Source organism: Entelurus aequoreus, linkage group LG07 (genome assembly GCF_033978785.1).
Source record: "Entelurus aequoreus isolate RoL-2023_Sb linkage group LG07, RoL_Eaeq_v1.1, whole genome shotgun sequence".
Taxonomy (NCBI): Eukaryota; Metazoa; Chordata; class Actinopteri; order Syngnathiformes; family Syngnathidae; genus Entelurus; species Entelurus aequoreus.
Window position 1 is genome coordinate 35,001,220 of NC_084737.1, and position 27,953 is coordinate 35,029,172.

Sequence of the window (27,953 nt, forward strand, 5' to 3'; positions counted from 1 at the left end):
AGGAGAAAAAAATACATATAAACGTATATCTCCCCCAGTTGCACAAATACAGCTATTCAACTAAAACGACTAATGCCATATTTGTATTTTATAACATAGAACAACAATATAAACAAAACATCAGCTTACTCAAAGTGATATATTTTCATCATCATCATTTCAATTAAAAAAAAGAGATCTACAGAGTTTTTTTTCCCACTTCTAAGTGTGTTCTATAAACTAACACCTTTGATTTAAATGCATATATTCCATTGTCACAGTTTTAAATATATATGAAAAAAAACTCAGCTCCTTTTAGAACAGGAACTTTGCTGTGGATTTTGCTTCCATTTTCCAGAAGTATACAAAATTGTTTCTGATCGTGAGTTGAAGAAACAAGCGGTTGACTGGTGGTTTTAGCTGATATAAAGACTTTCAGGTGTTTATATATGTTTAAGTATTTGGCAGACGCTTTTATCCAAAGCGACATACATAAAAAATACATATATAACAATGACTGTAAACATGATCATTTAAGGGAAGAATGTAATAGAAAATATCAATACAAAGTGTCAAGACAGAATAAACTCTGCTGCTGCAGCAACAGAGATACAGTCTATAAGATTTATAGATATCTAATGTATTCATACATTGTTTATGTAGGATATACACATGTATATATAACCTCATCATATTGTTTCTTCAATTTAAAAATAGCTGACCGTTTTTTTCCCCCTTCTCTGGGGATTATATTCCCAGTTTTGATCTCGGACGTCTGGTCACTTATAGCGTATAAGAATAGTATATTACTGTTAAGCAAACTATGAATAATAAAAAACGCCAAAACATGTGTCCTTTATCATAGCTACACGTATGACAACAAAGCGCGTGAAAATCAGTGGTATTCAGTGAGGTAAAATTAATTAAATGCGCTGACAGTTCATTGCTCCTGCCAAATGAATTGCACTAGTGGAGCGGATCACCACTCCAAGATGGCGGCCCCGCGTCTCGTCTGCGCCTGTAGGCAGTAGCGCTCCATGCTGCGTACCCTTAGAACATGTCTATGGTTATAACGTTAGCAGTGAGTTTACAGCCTCACTGATTTAACTACACAGCAAATAAAAGTCACGTTACTTAGCCAATAAACGTTAGCTTACATTCAAAACTTACCCTTCTTTGTGCATCTTCAAATGTCGAAAGAAGTTGGAAGTTGTTACGTCTCCGTCTATAATATTCGAAGTGCATGATTTGCATAGGGCTAGTCGTTTTTTGTTGACCGAGTCGTAGTTTTAATACCCGAACGAAATTAACTTTGGCATAATTGTTTCTCACTGCCGCATTGTTTGACAATTCTTCTTCATTGGTTGTCCTGCAATTTGATTGGATGAGAGCTGTGTGATGAAAACAGCGTAGATCTAATTTGATTGGCTGTTGGACTGAGAGCACACCAGCTGACAGGAACAACATGCTGATAGACACAGACGAAGAAAAGGAAAAATACGGAGCGGCGCGCTCCCTTATCACTTTTTAATCTTTGGGTTTTGGGGAAAGTAGCAAGTCATGTCAAGTCAAAAGGCTCAAGTCCAAGTGAAGTCACAAGTCATTGATGTTAAAGTCTAAGTCGAGTTGCAAGTCTCTTTACAATTTGTCAAGTCGAGTCCAAAGTCATCAAATTCATGACTCGAGTCGGACTCGAGTCCAAGTCATGTGACTCGAGTCCACACCTCTGGATATCACTGCCTCTTTATTGTTAAAAGCAGGCACATCATACAAAACATTGAAAATAGGGATGTCCGATAATGGGTTTTTGCCGATATCCGATATTCCGATATTGTCCAACTCTTAATTACCGATACCGATATCAACCGATACCGATACATACAGTCGTGGAATTAACACATTATTATGCCTAATTTGGACAACCAGGTATGGTGAAGATAAGGTCCTTTTTAAAAAAAATAAAATAACATAAATAAATTAAAAACATTTTGTTGAATAAAAAAAACAGTAAAATAATATAAAACAGTTAAATAGAAACTAGTAATTAATGAAAATTAGTAAAATTAACTGTTAAAGGTTAGTACTATTAGTGGACCAGCAGCACGCTGTGGGAAGTCTGTCTTATCCATACTCTCCTCAGCCTAAAGTGGTCAGAAGGTTTAAGGTGAGTCTCCTGCAAGAAGATTACCTGAGCGCCCAGATGACGGAGATGATGTAATATCTTACTTCGTTTAATAGGATTATTAAGACTTTTGCAATTAAAACTGGTAAACCTAATACCTCACCCGCCGGACGTCGCTGTTAGATTAGGCTGGGTCATAGCAAAAAGATACAAACATCAAATGTACAGTATACAAAAATGCAAGTCTATGGCAAAACTAAAAAAAAGAGCTTGACTGATGCAAAATAAAGAGAAACTAAACAGTGGTCCCTACCCTCAACCCTGAACTATTGCCAAAGTACCACTCTAAACCGGGTGCACTAGCATGTTTCCTAGATCGAATTTGGGGCAACTCCAATTTTAATGTTCTTGTCCACAAAGTCTGCTGCCTTTATTGGGTCATCCAACCTGTGGGTCTGGCTATTGGGCAGGGTGATCCACAGTGTCACCGGGTCGTGGTTCCCAAATCTCACGCTGGGGCAGGAATACAGGCTCCTCTTCCCTGGAGCAAAAGCGGCCCGTTCTTAGCTGCAGTCGAAGTGAAGTCATAAAAGACTGAGGTCTTCCTGCCCACGTAGTTGAGAGGGGAAGACTCGGCAGCCCGGCACAGGATCTGGTTACGAGTTTGGAATAAATCCATCCGGACAACAAGCGGCTGCGGAGGCTCACCACCTCTCGGCTTCACTCTTAAAGTGCGTTGTGCACAATCCAAAATTGGACCACCATCAAGACCAAGCAAGTCCTGCAGGAGCTGGGACGTAAACTCAGTGGGAGAAGGGCCTTCACAGCCCTCAGGGAGACCCACCACACGAATGTTGTTCCATCTCGAGCGACTCTCAAGGTCTTTACATTTCTTTGAGAGGAAATCCACTGTAGCATTTAACTTTCTAACGTTAGCCTGCAGTTACAGCTCGCTATTGTTAGCGTTAGCAGCGTGTTCCAGGCCAGAAATTGCTTTGCCGCAAAATAAAAGGTTGAGTGGCTCCAGAGTAGCTGTTATCTTTCCACTCATCTTTCCCAAGACCGGAGCTTGAAAAAAAATGCCAGGCGCATCGCTTCCATTATCTCCTTCATCATCTCTTGTATGCTATGCAGCAAAGCTGAATCAGCAACTGATCTACTGGTGGAGGAAGGTTCAGGTAACACCCGTGGTCTATGTCCTAGTTTAGCTGAGTCGGGCTTCTCTTGGTTTGGCATCGCAGATTCCACAGATTAGACACTACTAAATTGAGCAAAAGAAGACTACTACACCAAGTGACGCTAGCAACGACCAAAATGGTAAAAAAGTGCACTTAAAAATATACAAAAAGTCTCATTCTCACAGAGCCACTGCCAAACACGTCCTACTCAGTGGCCTAGTGGTTAGAGTGTCCGCCCTGAGATCGGTAGGTTCTGAGTTCAAACCCCGGCCGAGTCATACCAAAGACTATAAAAATGGGACCCATCACCTCCCTGCTTGGCACTCAGCATCAAGGGTTGGACTTGGGGGTTAAATCACCAAAAATGATTCCCGGGCACGACACCGCTGCTGCCCACTGCTCCCCTCACCTCCCAGGGGGTGAACAAGGGGATGGGTCAAATGCAGAGGTACAAATTTCACCACACCTAGTGTGTGTGTGACTATCATTGGTAATTTAACTACTCCATTACTGCTCAACAGCGGCACGACATAGGGACTTCTTAACTAATGACTCACCATATTTCTTTATTGTATCAAAGCCGGTGCAATGTTTTTTTTTTCATTGAATAGTTCAGAAATATTACGTGCAGTGCTATTGTAAACAATGACTCGTTGGACAAAGCCTAACAATATGGCTGCCAGCAATGCATTGAAGTATATTTTCTAGTAACATTCCGAAGCCCTCTATTGGAATCCTGCATGTACCCACTGCATCTCAATGGTGCTCATCGAAGGGGAACACTCCCTTTACCCTCTTCATTATCTTTCCTGCTTGCTTCTTTGTTTTGTCTTGTTTAACTTTCTTGTGGCCTCTTTTTGCACTTCTCTCTAAAATCTTGCCTCTTAACGAAATTGACAAGATCTCGGATTTGAGGGAACCTGTCTTTCCTGATGGAACGGTTGTTGCTGGACACACAACGGACTCCTGGGAGAAGAGGAGTGCTGCGTGCCTGGCGACCCTTCAGTCGAGGACGTTGAAGACATCTCCCTATTCGAAATCATGATAACAGGACATCTGCTGATTGGAGTAAGCATTGCTCTGGTCAGTCAACAAGCTGGAAGATGCTCACAGCCGTTCAAAGTACCCTAAAGCTGCTACAAATGATTGGAGGAAGTGAGCAGAACTGTGGGCACTCAGACTTTTTGCGATTTTTATATTGCAAATTTGAAAACATCTTGGAGATGCCGGCTGCTCTGATGGTGAAGTATGATGAATTTGAGGACCAGAAATAGACGATAGAGTGAAAAGTAAAAAATAATTTTAGCTCGCCCAAACACAAACATTCTAAACTATATTGTTTTCTCTGGCTGCAAACAACATGGCAAGGTCGTTGTTTCGAGTGCAGTGAAGACGAAACAAACTGCTTCTCTGTCTTTCATGGACACACCCCTCTTGTTGTTGACTTTTGTTGGACTGACTGGATGTGTTATCGCGTTTGAGAGCACCGGGGTCGAGACACGATACAGGTTTACACACACATATGCATCTCAACACACACACAAACACATATACCCGACCCGACGTCCCACGGCTCCGACGCTTCACCCCTTGCGGTATGATGGAACACGTAGCAGTGCCTCTTGTGGCTGGCAGCTTTGGGCCAGATGTCCGCCCCCTCACCCCTAGTTGCAAGTCTTGAGTTGTATGTCAAATATGTATATGTGCTTTGCTATGAAGTTTTTTTCTCACTCCAGACTGGGCCCGCCTCAATAGTCTGGGCCAGTCTGAGATAGGCCCAGTCTGAGATCGACTTTTTTTACTCTTCCTCCCCCAGTGGCTACCTTTTTCCCACCTTTTACAGGGGGCCATAAATGGAGACCCATCACCTTTCCTGTTCTGTATTCCTGTACAATGTTTGTCTAATCTTACATGGGTTTGTGGTGAAAATGAAATGTTAATATACTTGTGCAATGACAATAAAGAGCATACCATACCATACAATCTTTGCCGCGTATATGAATCCATGAAATGTGGAAATGAAATTGCATATTAAAGGGACTCTTTCACAACCCTTACACTAAATAACAGATTCCAATATACAAAAAAATAGGCTGATGGGTCCAACGGGAAGAGAAAAGTGTTAAATATAACCCACTGTAGTAAAGCCAATCCAAAACTGCTATGCCGTTTGGGCAATAATTGAAAAAGTAAACACACCACAATAAATGGGCAAAAACTACTATGAAGAAACAAATGTTCTTTAGACATATGCACAGAAAAGGCCAACCCTAACTAATTCTCTTTCCACCGTTTTGGCGCCCTCTCCAGTGCGGCCCCCCTATGCGTTGGGTGGTTTTACAAACTTGTAATGGTTTTACATTTTTGACCAATTAATGAAAAGCCTGCAAGTTTGAATTTAGTTTTCAAGGAATTACTGATTCCGTTGTTTTTTTGTGTCATGTTTCTGCTTGTTCTTTTTTGCATGTTGATGCTCGACTTACAACCTTGTTGCAAAAAAACCCATTACTTGTAATTTTCTAAAGATTTTCTTCATTAGTGTACATCAAGTAAACATAAATTGCGCAACATTGCAATGTTGGATTGGTCGGTAGCAATGCGTCTTTTTTGACACACTACATTGAAAAAAACGTGTCATGATTCTGTTTAATTTGCATTGCTATGGCCCAGTTATGTAACTGAGGAAGACCCACTTTTTGCAGTTGTTCTGGTTTTACAAAGGCTTGTTTGAAAGCTGATAAGAAAGCTTGGCTTTTTTCAAGAAGTAACTAAATAATGATACTTTGCTTTCATTTAAATATACATTGGCAACAGTATGTAAACTTATCAGGGCATGTATTTACAATAAAATCAACAACAACAACAACAAAACATTCATTTATTTTAAATGCTGCTAGATATTACCTGTTTGCTTCATTATGTTTACTTACACCATGTTTGTGATAAGGCAACTGAAATGATCTGGAGAAAGTACAGGTTTTCCCTTTTGCAGAACGGCAAGAATATGATTACAAATCTTTTCACTATGATCAAAGCTAGCATTTAGAGGTGAATGAACCCCTTTTTTGACTTGGTAATTATGGTAAGATCACAGTCTTGGCCGTTACAATTATGTACTCCAACAAAATATACATTTACATCATCAGTAGTTGAAATTGGAGCAACTTTTACAACTGAGATATTTTGTTTTATTGTTTCTTTGTGTATTTTCTGTACGAAAAGAGATGAAGAGTTTCACAATTAAAGACACAATTCACTGCAAAGAAACACAGTCCAAGCTTATGACAAGGTGCTAGACATTGCCATGTGTAGGTACAAATGATCATTTAAGTCACTCCAAAAAATAATAAAATCAATAAATAAAAACATAGAAAACTAAATAACACATTAAATAGAAAGTGGTCTCACGGCAACAGTCGAGATCGATATAACAGGAAAATAAGTGAATGTTTCCTTACGTTAACAGCACATATTGGGAGTAATGAAAGGGGTTGTGAATACATTAGTTTCACAGCTGATCCACTTGGAATATTTTATTCCCGTTATTGGCTGTAGGACCTTTGAGTTTGAAAGAGGGTAACAAAAAAAATACCACTTTAAGGCCATTTCATCGGATTTACTATACATTTGTATGCTATAACTGAAGAGATGGAGAAGGACAACGTAGAAACACTGCTCTGAAAGACAATATCATCTTGGATTTTGTGCTGGAAAACAAATATGGCATTTTGTCAGTGGAATAAGCAGAACAACTCATTTTTTACAAAAAGCTCAATGGCACTCTCTTACCCTGTGTAGTCCATACGTGCAATGTGACAAACCTAACTACATTCTTTTTACGCATCAAACTTTTATGGTTGTATAGGTACAACAATGTGAGTTTTCGGAAGCCAGTAACAAAAGTGTGAAGAAAGAAAAGAAAAGAGTGCAGGAAACAACACTGTGCAAAAGCTGGGCCCTCTTGGTGCGTCATCCACTGCGTGTCTTGATGCACTGCGCCCCCGCCATCATGGAGCAGCTGACTGGAGAGGCTACATTTGCGGCGACTACTGCTCCTCTTCTTCGTTATCGGCATTGGTCATGGCGAACCCCTGCACCTGTCTCATCTCCCAAAGGGACTGTGACTTATGGGAATGCTTTAAAAATAAGAGAGATGTCCGGTCAAAGCACACAAATCACAAGTACAAAGAGTAAAGTTACTGCCAGTTATGCAGGTGTTGAAAGGCCTCAGTAGTATTACACAGAATACATGCACAGGTACATGCAATAAGGGTTATTTTCTCCCATGTGCTTAAATAAAAAAAACTGTGCAATTGCGCCGATTCCCTTTCGACTTAAGCTTTTCACTGCGTGCCTTCATCCAAGATGCGCCCTCTTGGTGGAGCAACCTTTGAATGTTGGTATTTCCAGTCAAAGTCCTTCGGCGTATTTTCCGATCAACTTATACTAAGTACTAAATTGTCTGTAGATACATAGTTACATCCAGCCAGGAAGAAGACAATGTTGCTGTGCATACACACACTACATCACCATGGCGACACGTAGGGATGAGAATCGAGAACCGGTTCTGGTTAAGAACCAGTTTCTAGAGCAGGGGTGTCCAAACTTTTTCCACTGAGGGCCGCATACTGAAAAATAAAAGCGCGCGGGGGCCATTTTGATATTTTTTTCATTTTCAAAACCAATACACAAAAAACAATACAATATACACTTTTTTTTTTTTTTTTTTTTTTTTTTTAACCTTTGGGGCTCTCTCAGGTTATGTATATATTTTTTTATTAAACGTTTGAATCTATAATTCAACTTCAGGTGACAATATATATTATTATTTAATTATTTAATTTTTAATTTAAATGTAATTTTTTTTTACATTTTATGAGCTTTTTTTCAAAACCCTATTTTTTGGGGCAAAAATAAAAAATATACAATATTTTTCCCAGAAAGATTTTCAAAGTGGAATATTTGATGTGAAGTAATCAATATAATAATTAGTACAATTAATATTAATATATAATTAGTATGTATTTTTAAAGATAATTTTCATATTTTTCATGTTTTTTTGTTTGTTGTATTTATGTCCTTTTTGTCCTCAACTCAGTCAATAATTCATAGCAACATTGATTTTGATTCATTATTATTTTTTGAGAAATTATTTAAAAAATGGTTTTATTAGAGTCAACAATGCAACTTTTTCTCGTTGCATTTCACCTATTTGCTGTTTTATTCCACTTTTTAGTGAAATGTTTTAGTATTGTTAGAATGATGTGCCGTGGGCCGGTAAAACATTAGCTGCGGGCCGCAAATGGCACACTTTGGACACCCCTGTTCTAGAGTATCAATTCCTTAAAATCGCTTGCCAATTTTTCAAACGATTACCATAATGATTTTTGCGGGCAGGAATGTCAGATGGCATCAGGGTGCCCGGGCGGAAGAAGCGTTTCAAAGTTCAGCTACTATTTTTACAAGAAAAGATTGCAACATCGCTACTTGTATTAGTTGCAAGTTTGCTATTTCATCAAGAGGAGTATATATAAGTAATATGCTGCAACATTTGAACATACAATATGCAATAACTATAAATAAATGTCGCGTTTTTGAATCACGCCGATCTCATCCTTGGAGCAGCCAGCTGGCGTAAATGTTCCAGGCCAGAAATTGCTTCGCCGCAGGATAAAAGCTTGACTAACTAACATCTATAATGTTAGCGATACTACCTATTAAATTGAAATGATTGTCTTCTCATTTGCATAAAAATGACGAGAGACAGATTCTGACTTGTTTCAAGGTGGTTGGTAATAACCCCAGTTCATCCCTGCTGCTGGCTTCTCCTTCCACCGCGGCTGTGAGGACTACAATTACTCAGGCCAAGAACAACAATGTCACTAGCAGTGATTAAGTTTGTGGTCAAAAGATTGTAAACATTTGCCACAGTTCTCCTGATTTTTGGTAGGTGTATGTTCAATTGTAGTCAGAGAAAAATTGTATGTTTTCCTCCAACCACATTTTCCCTCAGTCATTATATTATTCAAGTGGAACTCAAAAAAATTTAATATTGTGTAAAAGTTAATCCATGTCAGCAATTCAACTTCAAATGTTAAACCAATATGTGATATAAATGCAAAGTGAGATACGTAAAGCCTTTTATTTGTTATAATTTTTAATGACCATGGCTTACGGTTTTTGAAAACCCCACATTTTCTGAGATTTTCAATTCAACGTTTTCATAACCTGTAAGCCATAAATATTAAAAATTATATCAAAAGAAAGTTTGAAATATCTTGAGTTACATGTTATGAGCTGTTATTAGTTTCACCTTGTAAATCTAAACAAACCTTTGCAGGATATAACTTTTTTTTTCAATCAATAAGTTTCTTCTAAATGTTACATTATTGTGTAATTTCCACAGAAAAAATATAAATTTCTTATATTTATTTTCAAAAAAGTTATTTTTCTATGCTACATATGTGCCTCTTAAGACCTCACTGTTGGCTTTGTAAGGTCATGTAACCTTAAACTAAAGAACATTGATGCTTTCACCTTTTTGTTCTCTTTTTTCCCAAACAAGAAACGTAAAGAGAACTGATAAAGAACAGAATTGGTAAGCACATTTGAAAGTGGATTGGGCCAGAAAAATGTCATCAATTCACATCCCTAGCAACACCAGTACACATGACAAGCACTTGCTAGGTTTATACGGCCTTTTCAAATTTGAAGTGTTATCTTTTTCATGGATTTCAATGACATTCACAAGTTTAAGTAAAACTCCACATTGCCCAATTTCCACACACCCGAAAAAAGTCTGCCTCATTACTGATGAGGTCTATCCGAGAAACTCTGAAGAATTTTTAAACCAAACAACATCCCAGTACACTTCAAAGCAAGCAGCACCCTGAGACGGAGACTAATGCATCTTAAAGACCATGTCTATGAATGTTCTAATTCATCCAGGTCATTGTCATCTCAGGCCTGAAGGTGACCAGAATGCCATTTGTGTAATTTGTTTACAACTGAATGGAATGCGAACGCGGGGGAGTCTGACTATTTTGGAGTTTGTTGTTGGCTTTGACAGTTAGAATTGCTCGTTTGCATCAAAGCAGTTGTTTTTCTTACTACAATACGGCGGAACCATCCTTGCCCAGGCACACCATGCTGGTTTAGGAGTATAAATATTTTGGGTTTTGGCACCAACCGCTCGACTAGATTTCACCAATCTAAGTCTATGAGTATGAATGCACCAACCTTCATTCACGACTTATGCACGCTTGCCTAACTTACACGGGGCGGGCATGTCCGCAGGTTGGATGGAAGAATATTATTAAGAGAAACGTGCGTAACTTGCAACTTGTAAAACAACGAATGCCCAAATGGGAGAATATGGCCCTTATTGCATACACAAACTGCTTAGTCTAAAAGAGTGGTTCTTAACCTTGTTGGAGGTACCGAACCCCACTAGTTTCATTTGCACATTCACCGAACCCTTCTTTAGTGAAAAGTAAAATGTTGGTTTTTTTCAAATTCAAGACAAAGTTAGATGTTTTTTTTACTGGTGCACAAAATGAACCGTGCATGAGCATCACCTTGTTCAAAGAACAAAACCAACACAGTGCATGAACTCACTTCAAATTAGACACCTGTAAATCAGATGGAAATTAGAGGGAACATTGTTTGGGGGTATCCATAATATGCCGATAGGGAGAGATGAGTTGGGTGTGTCTTAACCTCCGCGGCAGAGGCTCCGCCGAACCCCTGAGGCCGACTCACCAAACCCCTAGGTTTCGATCGAACCCAGGTTAAGAACCACTGGTCTAAAAAGAGAAAAACGCTAACCTGAAGATGGAATTCCATGATACATAGGTGGGCCGAGCTAACAATTCTGCACACAGAAATGCACAAAGAGCAATCAAAGCAGAACCAAACATCAACAAGAGTAGCAAAGCAGAAGTGATGTACCGTATTTCTTGGACCATAAAGCGCACCGAATTATAAGGCGCACCGTCGATGAACGGGTCTATTTTCATACATAATGGCGCAGTAATGGGTTCATATTATGATTTTTTTTCTAGATTCCAAACACTTCCTTGTGGTCTATATAACATGCAACAGTGGTTATTTGGTCAACATTTTGCATAGATTATGTTTTACAGACCGTTTTCAAGCCGCTTTCTGACCGTCTTTTCAGAATGCGGTCTTATTTACTTGGCTCCGCGTCGACTGCGTCTTCTCCCCGTTATCTTTTGTTGTACCGGTAGTTTTTAACACTTCCATAGCAAGTCTACAGACAGATTAATTTCGACCTATACTCTACTTTGTTTTAGAAATAGCAACAGCGGAGGATGAATGCCCCATAACAAGAGGATGGAGAAAAAAAAGCTTATTAACTATGGAACCGACTATTTTCGGAACATATGCAGATCCAAATACACAACATCAGGTACCAGTAGGTAGGAAAAGTCTGTTTTGGTACCAATAGGTAGGAAAAGTTGGTTTTGCCTAATAAGGCAAAACAAAACGCCAGATAATAGGTGACATTTTGGAGTCCTCCCACACACACACACACACACACACACACACACACACACACACACACACACACACACACACACACACACACACACACACACACACACACACACACACACACACACACACACACACACACACACACACACACACACACCATAATATGTGTATGTTGAAGCACAGTGCGTCTGACTATGGTAGCCATAATGCTCTGACAATTTGGTAGTTTACCAAAGTTGTACTAAAACATTTTGACAGATTTTTGAGCATTGTGTATAATCCTCTATATTCTAAATGAAACATCAATGTTTTGGTCTGTCTTGCTTACAGGTACTTGCTAGAGTCATTTATTGAACAACAGGCTTTAACAGTACAGACGTATCTCTTATGTGTGACTGTCATCTACTGGTCACATTTGTCATTACACAAATGTACCAAATAAAATTGGTTCGGGGTCAGTAAGAACAACCAGATTTATTACATATATAAGGCACACACATTTGATAAAATTAGAGGATTTTAACTGCGCCTTATAGTTTAAAAAATACGGTAAATTGCAAGGGTGTATTCTACATATCTGAAACCCGAGCATAGTGCAGCTTATGCCGCCAGAAGAATTAGAGTTCACTCACTGACGAGGGCTGATGATCGTGAGGTCGCTCCAGTTTGATGCGGATGTCTGTTCCCTTCCCTCGCTCGCTTTTACCAGGACCTGAAGGGTGGATCAGTGGTTATATTTACTCCATAAAGAGACCAGCGTACATACAGTAGAGTAGTTTCATCCTGATTCTCTTTTTTCTGTCCGTAAATACTTTTTGGGCAGTTTGAAATAGTCAACTCTCAACTCTCTATAGTCAACTCAATAGTATAAGAGTAAAGAATAGTTGATTGTGTTCAAAGTTAGGACTTTTTGGGTTTACAAACAAGCTCACTTTTCTCACATTTATATTACTTTTCTCATGTTTATAAATGTTGACTCTAAATGTTAAATAAAAATGTTAAATGAAAATAGTAATGTTAAATATACATTTAAAATCCAAATGTGAAATCTAAATCCATCCATCCATTTTTCCACCGCTTATCCGAGTCCGGGTCCGGGGGCAGCATTCTTAGCAGAGATACCCATACTTCCCTGTCCCCGGCCACCTCCTCTAGTTCTACAGGGGGCATACCGAGGCGTTCCCAGGCCAGCTGTGAGACATAGTGTCTCCAACGTGTCCTAGGTCTGCCCTTAGGTCTCCTCCCAGCTGGACATGCCCAAAACACCTCACCAGGGAGGCGTCCAGGAGGCATCCGTAGTAGATGCCCGAGCCATCTCAGCTGGCTCCTGGATGACCGAGCTCCTCACCCTATTATCTCTGAGGGTGATCCCAGACATCCTGCTGAGGAAACTCATTTACGCCGTTTGTATTCGTGACCTTGTCCTTTCGGTCATTACCCAAAGTTCATGACCATAGGTGAGGGTAGTAACGTAGACTGACCTGTAAATCGAGAGCTGAGCCTTCTGGCTCAGCTCTCTTCATACATAGGCTCTGGAACCATACTTCATGTCCTCCATGTAGTATGGTACAGCGTGAGCGACTTGGGAATTAAAGTATGAATAGGATTTGACTCATACTAAAACTCCACTTACATCAATGTCTAGTAACGGAACCCATTCTTAACCCTAGGAGCACCTGTACTGTATATATTCTAGAACAGTGTTTTTCAACCTTTTCTGAGCCAAGGCACATTTTTTTCATTGAAAAAATCCAGAGGCACACCCCCAGCAGAAAACATGAAAAAATGAAACTCAGCAGCCGATATTGACAGTAAAAAGTTGTTCTCGCAATTGTTGGATATGAATTCAACCCATAACCAACCATGCATCACTATAGCTCTTGTCTCAAAGTGGGTGTGCTGTCACGACCTGTCACATCACGCCGTAACTTATTTTGAAGTTGTTGCTGTTTTCCTGTGTGTAGTGTTTTAGTTCTTTAGGTCCTATTCTTGGCGACTTTTCCTGTTTTGTTGATATTTTTCTATGTGTAGTGTTTTAGTTATTTGGCTCCTATTCTTGGTGGCTTTTCCTGTTTTGTTGGTATTTTCCTGTTGCAGTTTCATGTCTTCCTTGAACGCTATTCCCCGCACCTGCTTTGTTTTGGTAATGAAGACTATTTAAGTTGTGCGGACATTGTTGATTGTCATGTCATGTACGGATGTACTTTGTGGACGCCGTCTGCTCCACACGCTGTAAGTCTTTGCTGTCGTCCAGCATTCTGTTTTTGTTTACTTTGCAGCCAGTTCAGTTTTAGTTTCATTTTGCATAACCATCCCTTAGCTTCAATGCCTTTTCTTAGCGGCACTCGCCTTTTGTTTATTTTTGGTTCAAGCATTAGATACCTTTTTACCTGCATATACTCGTCTGCATATTGTAAACACGACAAACATCTACAAAGCAATTAGCTACCTGCTGCCACCTACTGATATGGAAGAGTATTACATGGTTACTCTGCCGAGCTCTAGACAGCACCGACACTCAACAACGGCACATTTGCGGATTATAATTACTGGTTTGCAAAAAATATTTTTAACCCAAATAGGTGAAATTACATAATCTCCCACGGCACACCAGACTGTATCTCACGGCACACTAGCCGCGGCACAGTTGTTGAAAAACACTGCTCTAGAAGTTAATTGTAGTAAGTGCTATTTGTCAACCCAATTTCAGGATACTAAAGTTTTTGAATAATATTTGCAAGATGGAAGAGCTCAAATGTAAGAGGTCAAAGCTTTCACAGTCACCATTGGAATGCAACCTTTACATTTTCATCAAAACGTTGCTACAGTGTGAGTATATCTACACTGGAGAACATAGAAATTGATGTCTAATATATTAGGCATTATCCAAAATGTCAGCAATCGTCATTTTTTTCATCATAAGTATGTGGTCACCTGGGGAGCTACCGCGGCTGTTGGTGCTGGTGCTGCTGATGCTGTCCTCAAGCCAGGTGCTGTAAGTAAAGGAGTCACGCTTGTGTGGCGTCCCGGCAGATGACAAACTCTCCTGAGAGACAACAAATGCAGTCCTGCACTCGTATCTGACCGTCAGGTAACAAGTGAGGAACACATCACTCACCATGCCTGTGTCATAGTCTTCCACTGCCTCTGTCTCATTCTCCTCCACCACGCTGGCGAAGCTGCTGGCGTTGGAGGATGAGCGGGAGAGGTCATGACCTTCAGGGATTGATGGAGCCCTGCCACAGAGATACGAACTACACACTGCGTTAAACCAGCCCACCCAGAGAAAAGGGAGGTCCTCATATCATCACTAGTCATGAGGTGACCTTTACACACCTGTTCTTTGCCGTGGTGAGCGCCTCGGGAGAGCTCTGATTGGACGAGTTGTCCGACTTCTGGTCTTGGGAGACGTGGCCACTGTCGGGGGTTTTTTGTGTGCTGGGAGAGTTCTCTCTGCTGATTCACCAGAGAACACAGAGCGTTATATTTGCTTTGGTTCAACTGAAGTAATTGTATAAAGCACAGGGAGAGAAATGCCAATATTTGTTAACACAACACCTTTTTTCCTGCACTTCCTGAATATTTTCAATCCCGATGGCACTACTTCGTCTCGAGCTGAAAGGACCAGACTTTTTCCTGGTTGGGCTTTTCCCTGGAATGATCAAAGACTGCCGGGAAGAGAGAGAAATCACAGTTAGACTTACTATACGTATTGTTTAGAAATATGCATTATAAGTGTTAACAATTACTGAGAGTAGTCATTTAGAATCTAAAGCCATACAACATGAGATTTATTTTAGAAAAAGTCTTTAAAATTATGTGTCGATAATTTAATGCACTGCATCCCACTGAAAGGCCTTTAAAATTTAAAAAAAACATACTACTTGTTAAGGGTTCTATTTCTTTATAACAAAAACAAAAAAAGAGCAACACTTGTTAAAAGTTTTATTCCCTCATATAAGTGTTTTTATCACGTGAAGTCACGTTTCTCATATTCATATATTTTCCCATCCAGCGTGCGGACTCGCCCACCTCAAGTCATTTCGGCAAAAGTGCTTCAGTCGTCAATAAAGAGGGGCTGATTACTTATGAGGTGGACTTTGCTGTGATGCCTTTTTTTCTTGGTTGTGTGAAAATTGTGGAATGTGGAGTCTTACTAACACTCTCTATATATATGTATATAAACAGTATATATATACTGTATATATATACACAGTATATATATACAGTATGTACTGCCCATATACACACATGGGCAGCACGGTGGAACGGTGTGTGTGTGTGGATATGTATTTATGTATATATGCATATGTATTTATGTATATATATATATATATATATATATATATATATATATATATATATATATATATATATATATATATATATATATATATATATACATATATATATACACATATATATACACACACACATGACCACATATAAAAAAACAATATGCTGATATATATATATATATATATATATATATATATATATATATATATATATATATATATATATATATATATATATATATATATATATATATATATATATATATATATATATATACATATATATATATATATATATATATATATATATATATATATATATATATTTATATATATATATATATATATATATATATATATATATATATATATATATATATATATATATATATATATATATATATATATATATATATATATATATATATATATATATATATATATATATATATTGGTGGGTCTATTGGTTCAATTTTCGGGTTGGGCTTTCACTGATGTCATATTAATACATATTTTTTTCCTAATATTTTTGCGATCGACTGGTGGGGTCCCAAAAATCTAATGGTTGATCGCGATCGACGGGTTGGCGACCCCTGGATTAATGTATAGCAAATAGTATTGACTACATTTTCAAAACAAAAAAAAACTCTTCATAAAAACGTCACATACCGTATTTTTTGGACTATAAGTCGCTCCGGAGTATAAGTCGCACCGGCCGAAAATGCATAATAAAGAAGGAAAAAAACATATATAAGTCGCACTGGAGTATAAGTCACATTTTTTGGGGAAATTTATTTGATAAAACCCAACACCAAGAATATACATTTGAAAGGCAATTTAAAATAAATAAAGAATAGCGAACAACAGGCTGAATAAGTGTACGTTATATGACGCATAAATAACCAACTGAGAACGTGCCTGGTATGTTAACGTAACATATAATGGTAAGAGTCATTAAAATAACTATAACATATAGAACATGCTATACGTTTACCAAACAATCTGTGACTCCTAATCGCTAAATCCGATGAAATCTTATACGTCTAGTCTCTTACGTGAATGAGCTAAATAATATTATTTGATATTTTACGGTAATGTGTTAATAATTTCACACATAAGTCGCTCATGTGTATAAGTTGCACCCCCTGCCAAACTATGAAAAAAACTGCAACTTATAGTCCGAAAAATACGGTACAAATAATAATATATCCTTTTAATCAATCATCTCTCAAAAAACACAAAAATTATAAAAGGCAATTAAATAAGAAGGACTTGGCCATGGTGCAGTGGAGCCATGCAGACAAACATCAAACAGAATAACAAGAGTTGGTAAAGAATAGTTAAGAATTAAACATGAACCTCTTCTACTGTTCCTATTCCTATGGCACTGCCTCGACGTCCATATTTACTGGGACTTTTGCCTGGGACAAGCAATGACTGAGCCACGCAGAAAGAGAAAGAGAGGGGGAGAGAGAGGGAGAGATGATGATGATAGTCGACAAGGAGGGTAAAAGGGGGTGGGAGAAAACATGAGATAAATACAAATATATGAGATTCCATGCAAGTTGTGTAGTCAAACAAAATTCAAAGCGTGCGTCAGCTTGGTTCCAAGAGGTGCAACGCAGGCAGCTATATGGGAGAAAGAAATGGTGAATCACATAAGTGAGCCTGCGAGGATAAGAAGATACTGCAGCAGAGGACATGTAGTAGCAGTCATACATTCAGTGACACAAATTAGTTCTTCTTAGTCTGACAAGGTGGAAGTGTTGAGTAGAAACACACAGCTATGTACTTGTGTTTAAATATTTACATTAAAATAAGAAAAGAAAGATGGAAGGAACACATGTTGTCTTTCTGAATGCACTATATGGACAAAAGCTCTGGTACACACAAATACACGCCAAAATAATCGACCAGATGTATTACACATTTAGTTCCCTCGATTTGTCATTTTCTTCATCTTACCATTCGGGGCCACTGCATTTGTGGGAACAGCTCGGGAAAAGCCATTTTCTGTTCTTTTCATGTGTAAACTGCTGTAATCTGAAAAGTGATGTGGACACTCAAACACAATATATGTTTCCTAAAACAGTGTTTTTCAACCTTTTCCGAGCCGAGGCACATTTTTGTCATTGAAAAAATCCGGAGGCACACCACTAGCAGAAAACATTAAAAAAAAAGTAACTCAGCAGCCGATATTGACAGTAAAAAGTAATTCTCGCAATTGTCGGATATAAATTCAAACCATGACCAACAATGCATCACTATAGCTCTTGTCTCAAAGTAGGTGTACTGTCCCAACCTGTCACATCACGCCGTGACTTATTTTGAGTTTTTTGCTGTTTTCCTGTGTGTAGTGTTTTAGTTCTTGTCTTGCGCTCCTATTTTGTTATTGATTGTCATGTCATGCTCCACATGCTGTAAGTCTTTGTTGTCGTCCGGCATTCTGTTTTTGTTTACTTTGCAGCCAGTTCAGTTGTAGTTTTGTTTTGCATAGCCTTCCCTAAGCGTCAATGCCTTTTGTTTATTTTTGGTTTAAGCATTAGATACCTTTTTACCTACACGCTGCCTCCCACTGTCGTCTGCATATTGTGATCACGACAAACCATGTTCCTGACATCTACAAAGCAATTAGCTACCTGCTACCACCTACTGATATGGAAGAGTATTACACGGTTACCATGCCGAGCTCTAGACAGCACAGACACTCAACAACAACACAATTGCGGATTAAAATTACTGGTTTGCGGGTACTCCGGCTTCCTCCCACCTCCAAAGACATGCACCTGGGGATAGGTTGATTGGCAACACTAAATTGGCCCTAGTGTGTGAATGTGAGTGTGAATGTTGTCTGTCTATCTGTGTTGGCCCTGCGATGAGGTGGCGACTTGTCCAGGGTGTACCCCGCCTTCCGCCCGATTGTAGCTGAGATAGGCTCCAGCGCCCCCCGCAACCCCGAAGGGAATAAGCGGTAGAAAATGGATGGATGGATGGGGTTTGCAAAAAATATTTTTAACCCAATTAGGTGAAATTACATAATCTCCCAAGGCACACCAAACAATATCTCACGGTACACTAGTGTGCCGCGGCACAGTGGTTTAAAAACACTGTCCTAAAAGATCCATGTTTGAAGGGGCTGTTGGCAACTCAAAGTTTAACAAAACACCACCGGCTAGCTTTCCATCCATCTATTTTCTACCGCTTGTCCCTTTTGGGGTTGTTCTCATCAGTAGTTTAACAGAACATTTTAAATATTTTTCACAATTACTAATCATATTAAATGAAAATTGCTTGTCGGTCCAAGAAATTTGTCTCATACACGCAGGTAAGGCGTGCAAATACACAAAAGCAGTACCGGAAAAAATAATTAAGAATTTCCAGCCATGTTGTTGTTATGATAGAATATATATTCAATTATAGCTAACGTTAGTAGCTAAACATTGCTAAATCGCTATCATTAGCTAACCATTCACAAAGCTAATACGCGTAAGTTACGTGTTACATACTGGCATACAGTACATCCGGAAAGTATTCACAGTGCTTCACTTTTTCTATGGAGCCAAAATACTGGCAGTAAGATTTTGTGTGTTTCAAAGGTTTTAATGATCGCTTCTCTTTTTGACGGTTTTGTTTCTTTCTTTTCAGTTTCGCTTCCTTTTTTTACGGTTTCAAAACAATGGCAGTGTTTTAGCATGAGGGGCGGGTGCCTGTGGGCGGGGCTTATAACAAGTTTACCCGGAAGCAGTTTTACTAGACTGTAAAAACACCGTAAAAGAAGAAAGAAAGACCAATGGCGTCAAAATCAGGTTTATAAGTTATACGATATCTTCGTGTTAACATAGCCGTACTTTGTGGATGTATTATAAGCGGTAAAGAAACTGATAATGTATTTTTAAATTACCCATGTTTGTCTCGATATAGCCGTGATATTTGGCGAAACTTCATATGGATCAATTCTTTGTTACATAACTAATCAATATGAGTAATTGCTTTAAAGTTATTTTAATTTGCTTTGTAAAGAGAACGTATGCCTAGTAATAAATTAAACATTTAATAAATACCAGGAGTATATCATAATAACCTCTTAATGCTAAATATACTGCATATATAAAACCAATTGTGAAAGTAGGGAAGTTGACCAGAATGCTTTACGAAGCAGTAATAAAGTTGGTCACTGTATTATATTTACAAATACAAGACTTTTCTCTGAGTAGGAGATTAATCTGCTGACAGCAACACATACAAGCCTACTCAAGATAAATGTAACCATCTATTTTTGCTTCATAATTTCATATTTTGAAGCATTTTTTAAACCTAATTTAGACACCCTCTGTCCTCCTTTCTTCTTCTACGGCGTTTCACTTGCATGCCCAAGTCCAGTAAAACTGCTCTCGGGTAAACTTGTTCTGAGCCCCGCCCACAGGCACCCGCCCCTAACGCTAAAACACTGCCTTAAGTTTGAAACCGTAAAAAAAAAAGAAACGAAACCTCATAAAAATCTTTGAAACACACATCCACTGAAAATATTGAATTTTTTCAATGTTTTTCATTTGTTGCCAAAATTAGTTTCAGTGCCAATACAATTTCTTCCACAGTGTCATTTTTACTGGTAGTATTCTGGTTCCGTATTTTTCCACATTTTGTTATGTTACAGCTTTATTACAAAATATTTTTGACTATGTGAAAATGTTTGGGGTCTTTTTTTTAGAATTTTTAAAACATGTATTAAAACTTACAAACTAAGAAATCACATGTCCATAAGTATTCACAGCCTTTTTATCAGTACTTTGTTGATGCATCTTTGGCAGAAATTACAGCCTCAAGTCTTTTTGAATATGATGCCACAAGTTTGGCACACCTATCTTCAGACAGTTTCCCCCAGTGCCGTCAAGCTCCATCAGGTTGGATGGGAAGATTCGGTGCACAGCCATTTTCAGATCTCTCCAGAGATGTTCAATCCGATCCAAGTCGGGGCTCTGGCTGGGACACTTAAGGACCTTTGCAGAGTTGTCCTGAAGCCATTCATTTAATATCTTGGCTGTGTGATTAGGGTCGTTGTCCTTCTGAAAGATGAACCGCCGCCCACGTTCAAGAGTACAATGGAGCAGCTTTTCATCCAGGATGTCTCTATACATTGCTGCATTCATCTTTCCCTCTATCTTGACTAGTCTCCCAATTTTCTGCCACTGAAAAACATCCCCACAGCATGATGCTGCTACCACCATGCTTCACTGTAGGGATGGTATTGGCCTGGTGATGAGAGGTGCCTGGTTTCCTCCAAACATGATGCCTGGCATTCATGCCAAAGAGTTCATTATTTGTCTTATCAGACCAGATAATTTTGTTTCTTATGGTTTAAGAGTTTTTAGGATGCATTTTGGCAAATTTTTATGAAGAAATGGCTTCCGTCCGGCTACTCTACCATACAAGCCTGATTGGTGGATTGCTGCAGAGATGGTTGTCCTTCTGGAAATTTCTTCTCTTTTCACATAGGAATGCTGTAGCTCTGACCGATTGACCATCGGTTTCTTGACCACCTCCCTGATTCAGGCCCTTTTTCCTCGATCGCTCAGTTTAGAAGACCGACCAGCGTGCCGGTGGTTCCAAACTTCCTCCATTTCGAATGTTGGAGGTCACTGTGCTCATTGGTAACTTCAAGACAACAAATATTTTCTGTACCCTAGTGCCTCGAGGACAATCCTGTCTCGGAGGACTACAGACACTTCCTTCAAATTAATTCTTGGCTTGTGCTCTACCACGCACTTTCAAGTGTGGGACCTTATATTATAGACAGGTGTGTGTCTTTCCAAATCATGTCCAGCCAACTGAATTTACCACAGGTCGACTCCAATTAAACTGCAGGAACATCTCAAGGATGATCAGTTGAAACAGGATGCACCTGAGCTCACTTTTGAGCTGTATGCAAACGCTGTGAATATTTACAGTATGTACATGTGATTCCTTAGTTTTTTATTTTTAACAAGTTTGCAAAGTTTGCAAAAAACAAACATTTTCACAGTGTCATTATGGGATGTTGTGTGTAGAATTTTAAGGACGAAAATGAATCGATTTCATTTTGGAATAAGGCTGTAAAGGTTGTAAACTGCCTGTTTGAAAAAAAAAAAAAAAAAATGCATGGAAAAATATGTGATTTTGAGCAAATCCGTGTTAATGTAGAAATATCTTTCAATCTGGCAGACTCGAAGAAAAGTGGAAACAGTACTAGCTGAAACGTCTCCATATTTTCTTTATTAGTCACTTCCTTCAAAGTGTAAATCATAAATTAAGTTGACAAGGAGATATTTAAGTATTAATTTTGATAACCAAAAAATATGCTTGGAACATCTTGTTGCATGATCAGATAATATCAAAGTGGTGAACATATGCAGTTATAAATTGTCTGTCAAAATTGAAAGAACGAATAAATTTAGCCTGAGAGTGTTTTTTCTCCCAGCCTTTTACAGGCCACATAAATGTTGTGGCAGGCCATATTACAATTATTTGTCCGACTACATAAAATGACAAAGCAGGTTACGTTAAATGACGTGCGGGCCACTTTAAAGAACATGGCTGACCACAATAAATAATGTGGCGGGCCACCTTAAACGATGTGGCGGGCTGATTATTAAATGACGTGACGGGCCACCTTAAACAAAGTGGCGGGGTGGACATTGGGCCCCATTCAGCAATAAGTTCCTAACTTTTCCTCTTATCTTTCTTCCTAAGTGATTTCGTAAGAGGAGTTCATTCAAATTCATGACATGTTCTTAAACGTCCAAATTGTCCCCACTTGCTTTTCTTAAGTTGTGAATGCCAAATGGTTAGCGCGTGCGTGTCTATCATAATTTGCATGTAAACACGCCCTTTTTTCCCCAATATGCATATGTAAACACCCTTAATTCCGTAATTTGCATAGGTAAACGCCCTTAATTCCCTATATAAGGACACAATTCCGGCGGAAAAGCCGAGCATCAAACACAAGGAGAAAACACAAACAGATTACAGAAGAGAAATACCTATTATCCCGCTGGGGAAATACATAATGTCAAAACGTAAGTTTAAGAAAGGGGGGACTGCTGAGGTAGCCTAAAGCGTTCAAATAAATATTCGTCACTTTGGGCAAATAGGTCTACATGGTCGTGAAATATGCGCTCCCTCCCCAGGGCATGATCTGCGGCATCTTGCAGTAGCAGCAAAAGCATTGCCATTGTGTGGGTTGAGTTGCAACAGGGTGTGAGAGGCCTGTAGGTCTTTTAAAGAGTCACCAATCACTTAATCAATGCCCCGGTAATTGATGATTGTGTGTGTGTGTGTGTGTGTGTGTGTGTGTGTGTGTGTGTGTGTGTGTGTGTGTGTGTGTGTGTGTGTGTGTGTGTGTGTGTGTGTGTGTGTGTGTGTGTGTGTGTACGCACATAGTATTTTGAAATGTCTGTATATTGCTTATTTTGCTATATGTCTGCCTGTCTGTCTTATCTATCTATCTATCTATCTATCTATCTATCTATCTATCTATCTATCTATCTATCTATCTATCTATCTATCTATCTATCTATCTATCTAGCTATCTATCTATCTATCTAGCTATCTATCTAGCTATCTATCTATCTATCTATCTATCTATCCATCCATCCATCCATCCATCCATCCATCCATCCATCCATCCATCCATCCATCCATCCATCCATCCATCCATCCATCCATCTATCTATCTATCTATCTATCTATCTATCTATCTATCTATCTATCTATCTATCTATCTATCTATCTATCTATCTATCTATCTATCTATCTATCTATCTATCTATCTATCTATCTATCTATCTATCTATCTATCTATGATATTAATGTAACATTAGACGATAGAAGTAAGGGAACTTGTCACACTTAAGAACAAATAGGCCACCCTAAGAGTGCTCCGAAGCACTCGTAGATTTTGTTCTTACCTACGAACAAATCCCAGCTAAGAAAACATTGATGAATACAAAAATCTCCTTAAAAACTTGGTAAGTGGGCTTAAGAACAAAATGAAAAAAACAGTTGCTGAATGGGCCCCTTTGCCCCCGGGCCTGGAGTCCTAAGGTCCTAATTGTATTGGGCAGATGTGCCACACTTTTGTCCAAATAGTATAAAACAGAATACAGTATACATGTCCTGATTTTACCTTGATAACACATAGAACAATCTTATACACACACATAGTGTATTCATCAGTATGTACTGCACCATAAGTGAGTACTTGTGTAATGTGTAACAAAACTCTCAGGAGCTCCTTTGTGCGTCATGATCCTGCAAGTCTTTTGCTTCCGTGAGTGTGAAGTCACTCAGGCGTGTGATGTGCAACCCTTGCAATGTAAGAGCCAGGACCCAGGCACACAGCTTCAAGGAAAAGCGAAAGTATCACACTTCTCTGTGAAACGTTAGTGCAGCAGGCAAGTGCGGGGGCCAGGGGGTATGAGCTCAAGTAGTTCTATGGGAGAAAGAGATGCCAAGACGCGTCTCCCCAAAGACCAGGAGGAGTGGGTCTGTACTTACTATCCCTTGGAATTTGGGGCTCTTTGCGGGTGTGCTGGGGTTAAAGCTGCCGCTGAGGCTAGTGGACACTGTGTGCGGCTTCTTGAAAGTAAGACCCATGGCATCCATAGACTGGCTCCTGCTGCGTATCACCCGCTACAGAGAGAGACATACATTCAGATGGCGATGACCCTTGCGGCTCCGCCCAATCACTGTCAGCCTCGGAGCTGACCCTGAACACCATACTGATGTTAATCCTGATAAGGAAGCAACAGCTGCACATGACTTTGGTCACATGACTCAATAAGTTTAGAGGTTGTGAAGGAAGCGAGGGGAAGACTGCCAGCGGGGGGAAAAACCCAGTGCATGTATTAGCAGAGTGGAGAAGCAGGCGTTTCTGGGGATGATAGCTGAGAAACATGGTAGAGAAGCACAGCAGCATGGTGTAGTTCCAAAGCAGGACACAGCTTACTGCTAAAGCCCTTAGAGTGACGACGCCACCTTTACATGCCACAGAGGCCAAATGCCAGTTCTGATGTCCCCTATCAAACTGTATTGTAAATAGAAGACTTCCGCATTCTAGGAAATATGCTTTGTTGCTTTCATTCAAATGAGAATTGGCATGCTGCAGAGCACATTTCCAGGAAAGTCTCACTGTTTCTTTACTCGGTGTCAACAACAGAGGCAGTCTCCTTTAAAGGAAGTCTGCCTCTGCTGCTTACTGGCTAGTTACCTTAAACGACTCAAAGAAGCCCCCTCCACCTCCACTGCCGTTCTCCAGCTTGTCGTCGTCTCCACCAACGCCCATCATGGCCTGGCTGTTCACATGCAGCTCTTCATACAGCGTCTCTAACAAGGCTGACCGCGTTCGTTCCTAACACACACGCACACACATATAAACACAGACTTAAGAACGTCGTCATTTTGAAGAGGAACAATGATTTACTTTTTCGGTAACACTTTAGTATGGGGAACATATTCACCATTACAATACACAAACTCCTTCGCTGTTACCTGCCACCGCTGTTTCTTATCCCCCCACTTCCACCCCCACTGAGAAAGCCAGCCCGGTGTGTCTGACACCTGGACATGTGAGACAACAGCTGGAGAGAGTCAATCCAGCCAAGTCAGCAGGCCCTGACCGAATCAACCCCTGGGTCCTGTAGACTTGTGCTGCTCAGTTGACTGAGATCCTGCACTTCATCTTCAACCTGAGTCTGAAGTCAGAACGGATACCAGCGCTATGGAAAACATCCTGCATAGTGCCGGTGCCCAAGAAGCCCACTCCATCGGGCTTGAATGACTTCAGACCTGTTTCCCTGACTTCCCCTGTCATGAAAGTCCTCGAGAGACTTGTGCTGGATCAACTGAGACCCCTGGTGGCTCCTTCCCTGGGTCCTCTACAGTTTGCTTATCAGCCCCATGTAGGAGTAGATGATGCTGTTATATACCTGCTGCATCATGCTCACTCTCACCTGGATGGTGGGAAGGGCACTGTGAGAATCATGTTCTTTGATTTCTCCAGTGCCTTTAACACCATTCAGCCAATTCTGATGAGAGACAAGTTGTTCAGGATGGGTGTCAGTTCATCCATTGTCTCCTGGATCACTGATTACTTGTCTGACAGGCCCCAGTTTGTGCGACTGGGGAGCTCCCTGTCGGATACTGTGGTCAGTGGTGTAGGTGCTCCACAGGGGACAGTCCTGTCTCCTTTCCTGTTCACCATGTACACCTCAGACTTCCAGTACAGTTCCAGGTCCGGCCACCTGCAGAAATACTCTGACGACTCTGCTGTGGTCGGGTGTATCAGAGAGGGACAGCAATTGGAGTACAGGACACTGATTGCTGACTTTGTGGAGTGGTCTCAGGCAAACCATCTGGTCCTTAATGTGGACAAGACCAAGGAGCTGGTCATCGACTTCAGGAAGAGAATGACCCCGGTGGATCCCATCAAGATCCAGGGCCGGGAGGTGGCAGTAGTGGGGCAGTACAAGTACCTGGGAGTCCACTTGAACAGCAGACTGGACTGGAAGGACAACTGCAAAGCTGTTTACAGGAAGGGCATGAGCAGACTCTTTTTCCTGAGGAAGCTTAGGTCCTTTAATGTGTGCAGCAAGCTGTTGGAGATATTTTATCAGTCTGTAGTGGCCAGTGCCCTGTACTTTGCAGTGGTTTGTTGGGGGAGCAGCACCAGCAAAAGGGACTCAAACCGGATTGATAAACTAATCCGGAAAGCCGGCCAAACTATTGGCACGCAGTTGGAGGCGTTTGTGTCAGTGAGGGACAGGAGGACACTGGACAAACTGCTGGTCATCATGGACAATCCTGCCCACCCACTCCACCTGACAATTGAGTGACAGCGGAGTTCATACTCCAACAGGCTCCTTCAGCTTCCTTCCCGCACTGTGCGATTCAAGAACTCCTTCATTCCGCACTCCATCCAGCTGTATAATCACTCGCCATACTGATATCTGTCTATTACTTGACACCTTCTATGTTAGCTATTTCTCTTTGTTTTTAATGTCTATTTTCTATTTTCTGCTGGATTTACTCTCTATTTTATGCTGCAGCTGTCACATATACTGTAATATTGTCGTCATGTGCGTACATGGTAATTGTTATATTTTGTATATATGATATAGACATAATATAATATCATATATCAGTATATATAATATACTGTACATATATTATGTAAATATTATGTATATATGTTATATTTTATATCGCTATATTTAGTCTATTTATACCTGTATTGTCCTTTCCATCCTTACACTTTCCATCCATGTAACTGAGCTACTGTGTGGAACAATTTCCCTTGTGGATCATTAAAGTTTGTCTAAGTCTAAGTCTAAGTCTAATGTCTAAGTATATTAATTAGTTGCTTATAAACATGCAAATTAGTAACATATTGGCTCTTAATTAATTCCCTCAATAACCTCAGAATTATTGCTTATTAGTAACCCTACCCCTAACCCTAACGCTTGTATGTTCCCCTAGTGTCCAAATAACTCTAAATTAAGTATTTGTTACTTAGAATATGTTCCCCATACTAAAGTGTTACCACTTTTTATTTCACTGACCCACCTCTAATTTGGCAAACTTTTCAGCTTTATAACAGGAATTTTCTGCATTGATGAGCTTAGTGAAGATGAATTCATGGAATTCAGGACCCTGGAAGGAAAATTATGATCAAAACAAAAACAACCAAATGGAATCGAACAGTCCAGATCTACAAGTTGTTATCGCTCTTACTTTTTTAAAGACAGCGGGATTTGGGAGGGCGGGGCCAAAGAAAGGTACATCGTCTCGTGCTGTCACTGACACCTGGAAGTTCACACAGAG

At 39.7% G+C, this 27,953-nt stretch overlaps 1 protein-coding gene across 12 annotated transcripts in view; it reads right to left on the reverse strand.

Moving 5' to 3' along the window:
• Window positions 1–4,959: 4,959 nt before the first annotated feature.
• rap1gapa (RAP1 GTPase activating protein a) overlaps window positions 4,960–27,953 on the reverse strand; it is a 150,180-nt gene continuing 127,186 nt past the window's right edge. For 3 of the 12 annotated variants that reach the window (XM_062053344.1, XM_062053345.1, XM_062053342.1), the window contains 11 exons: window positions 27,864–27,935; window positions 27,696–27,782; window positions 25,342–25,482; window positions 24,630–24,764; window positions 17,457–17,534; window positions 15,358–15,467; window positions 15,136–15,255; window positions 14,918–15,053; window positions 14,734–14,845; window positions 12,432–12,511; window positions 4,962–7,415 (listed from right to left, as the gene is read on the reverse strand). In XM_062053344.1, the coding sequence (XP_061909328.1) occupies window positions 7,326–7,415; window positions 12,432–12,511; window positions 14,734–14,845; window positions 14,918–15,053; window positions 15,136–15,255; window positions 15,358–15,467; window positions 17,457–17,534; window positions 24,630–24,764; window positions 25,342–25,482; window positions 27,696–27,782; window positions 27,864–27,935 (1,161 nt within the window). In that variant the 3' untranslated portion in view covers window positions 4,962–7,325. Of the gene's footprint in view, window positions 7,416–11,106; window positions 11,153–12,431; window positions 12,512–14,733; window positions 14,846–14,917; window positions 15,054–15,135; window positions 15,256–15,357; window positions 15,468–17,456; window positions 17,535–24,629; window positions 24,765–25,341; window positions 25,483–27,695; window positions 27,783–27,863; window positions 27,936–27,953 lie in introns of all 12 variants that reach the window. The other 9 variants (XM_062053338.1, XM_062053335.1, XM_062053341.1 and 6 more) reach the window with 8 other exon arrangements.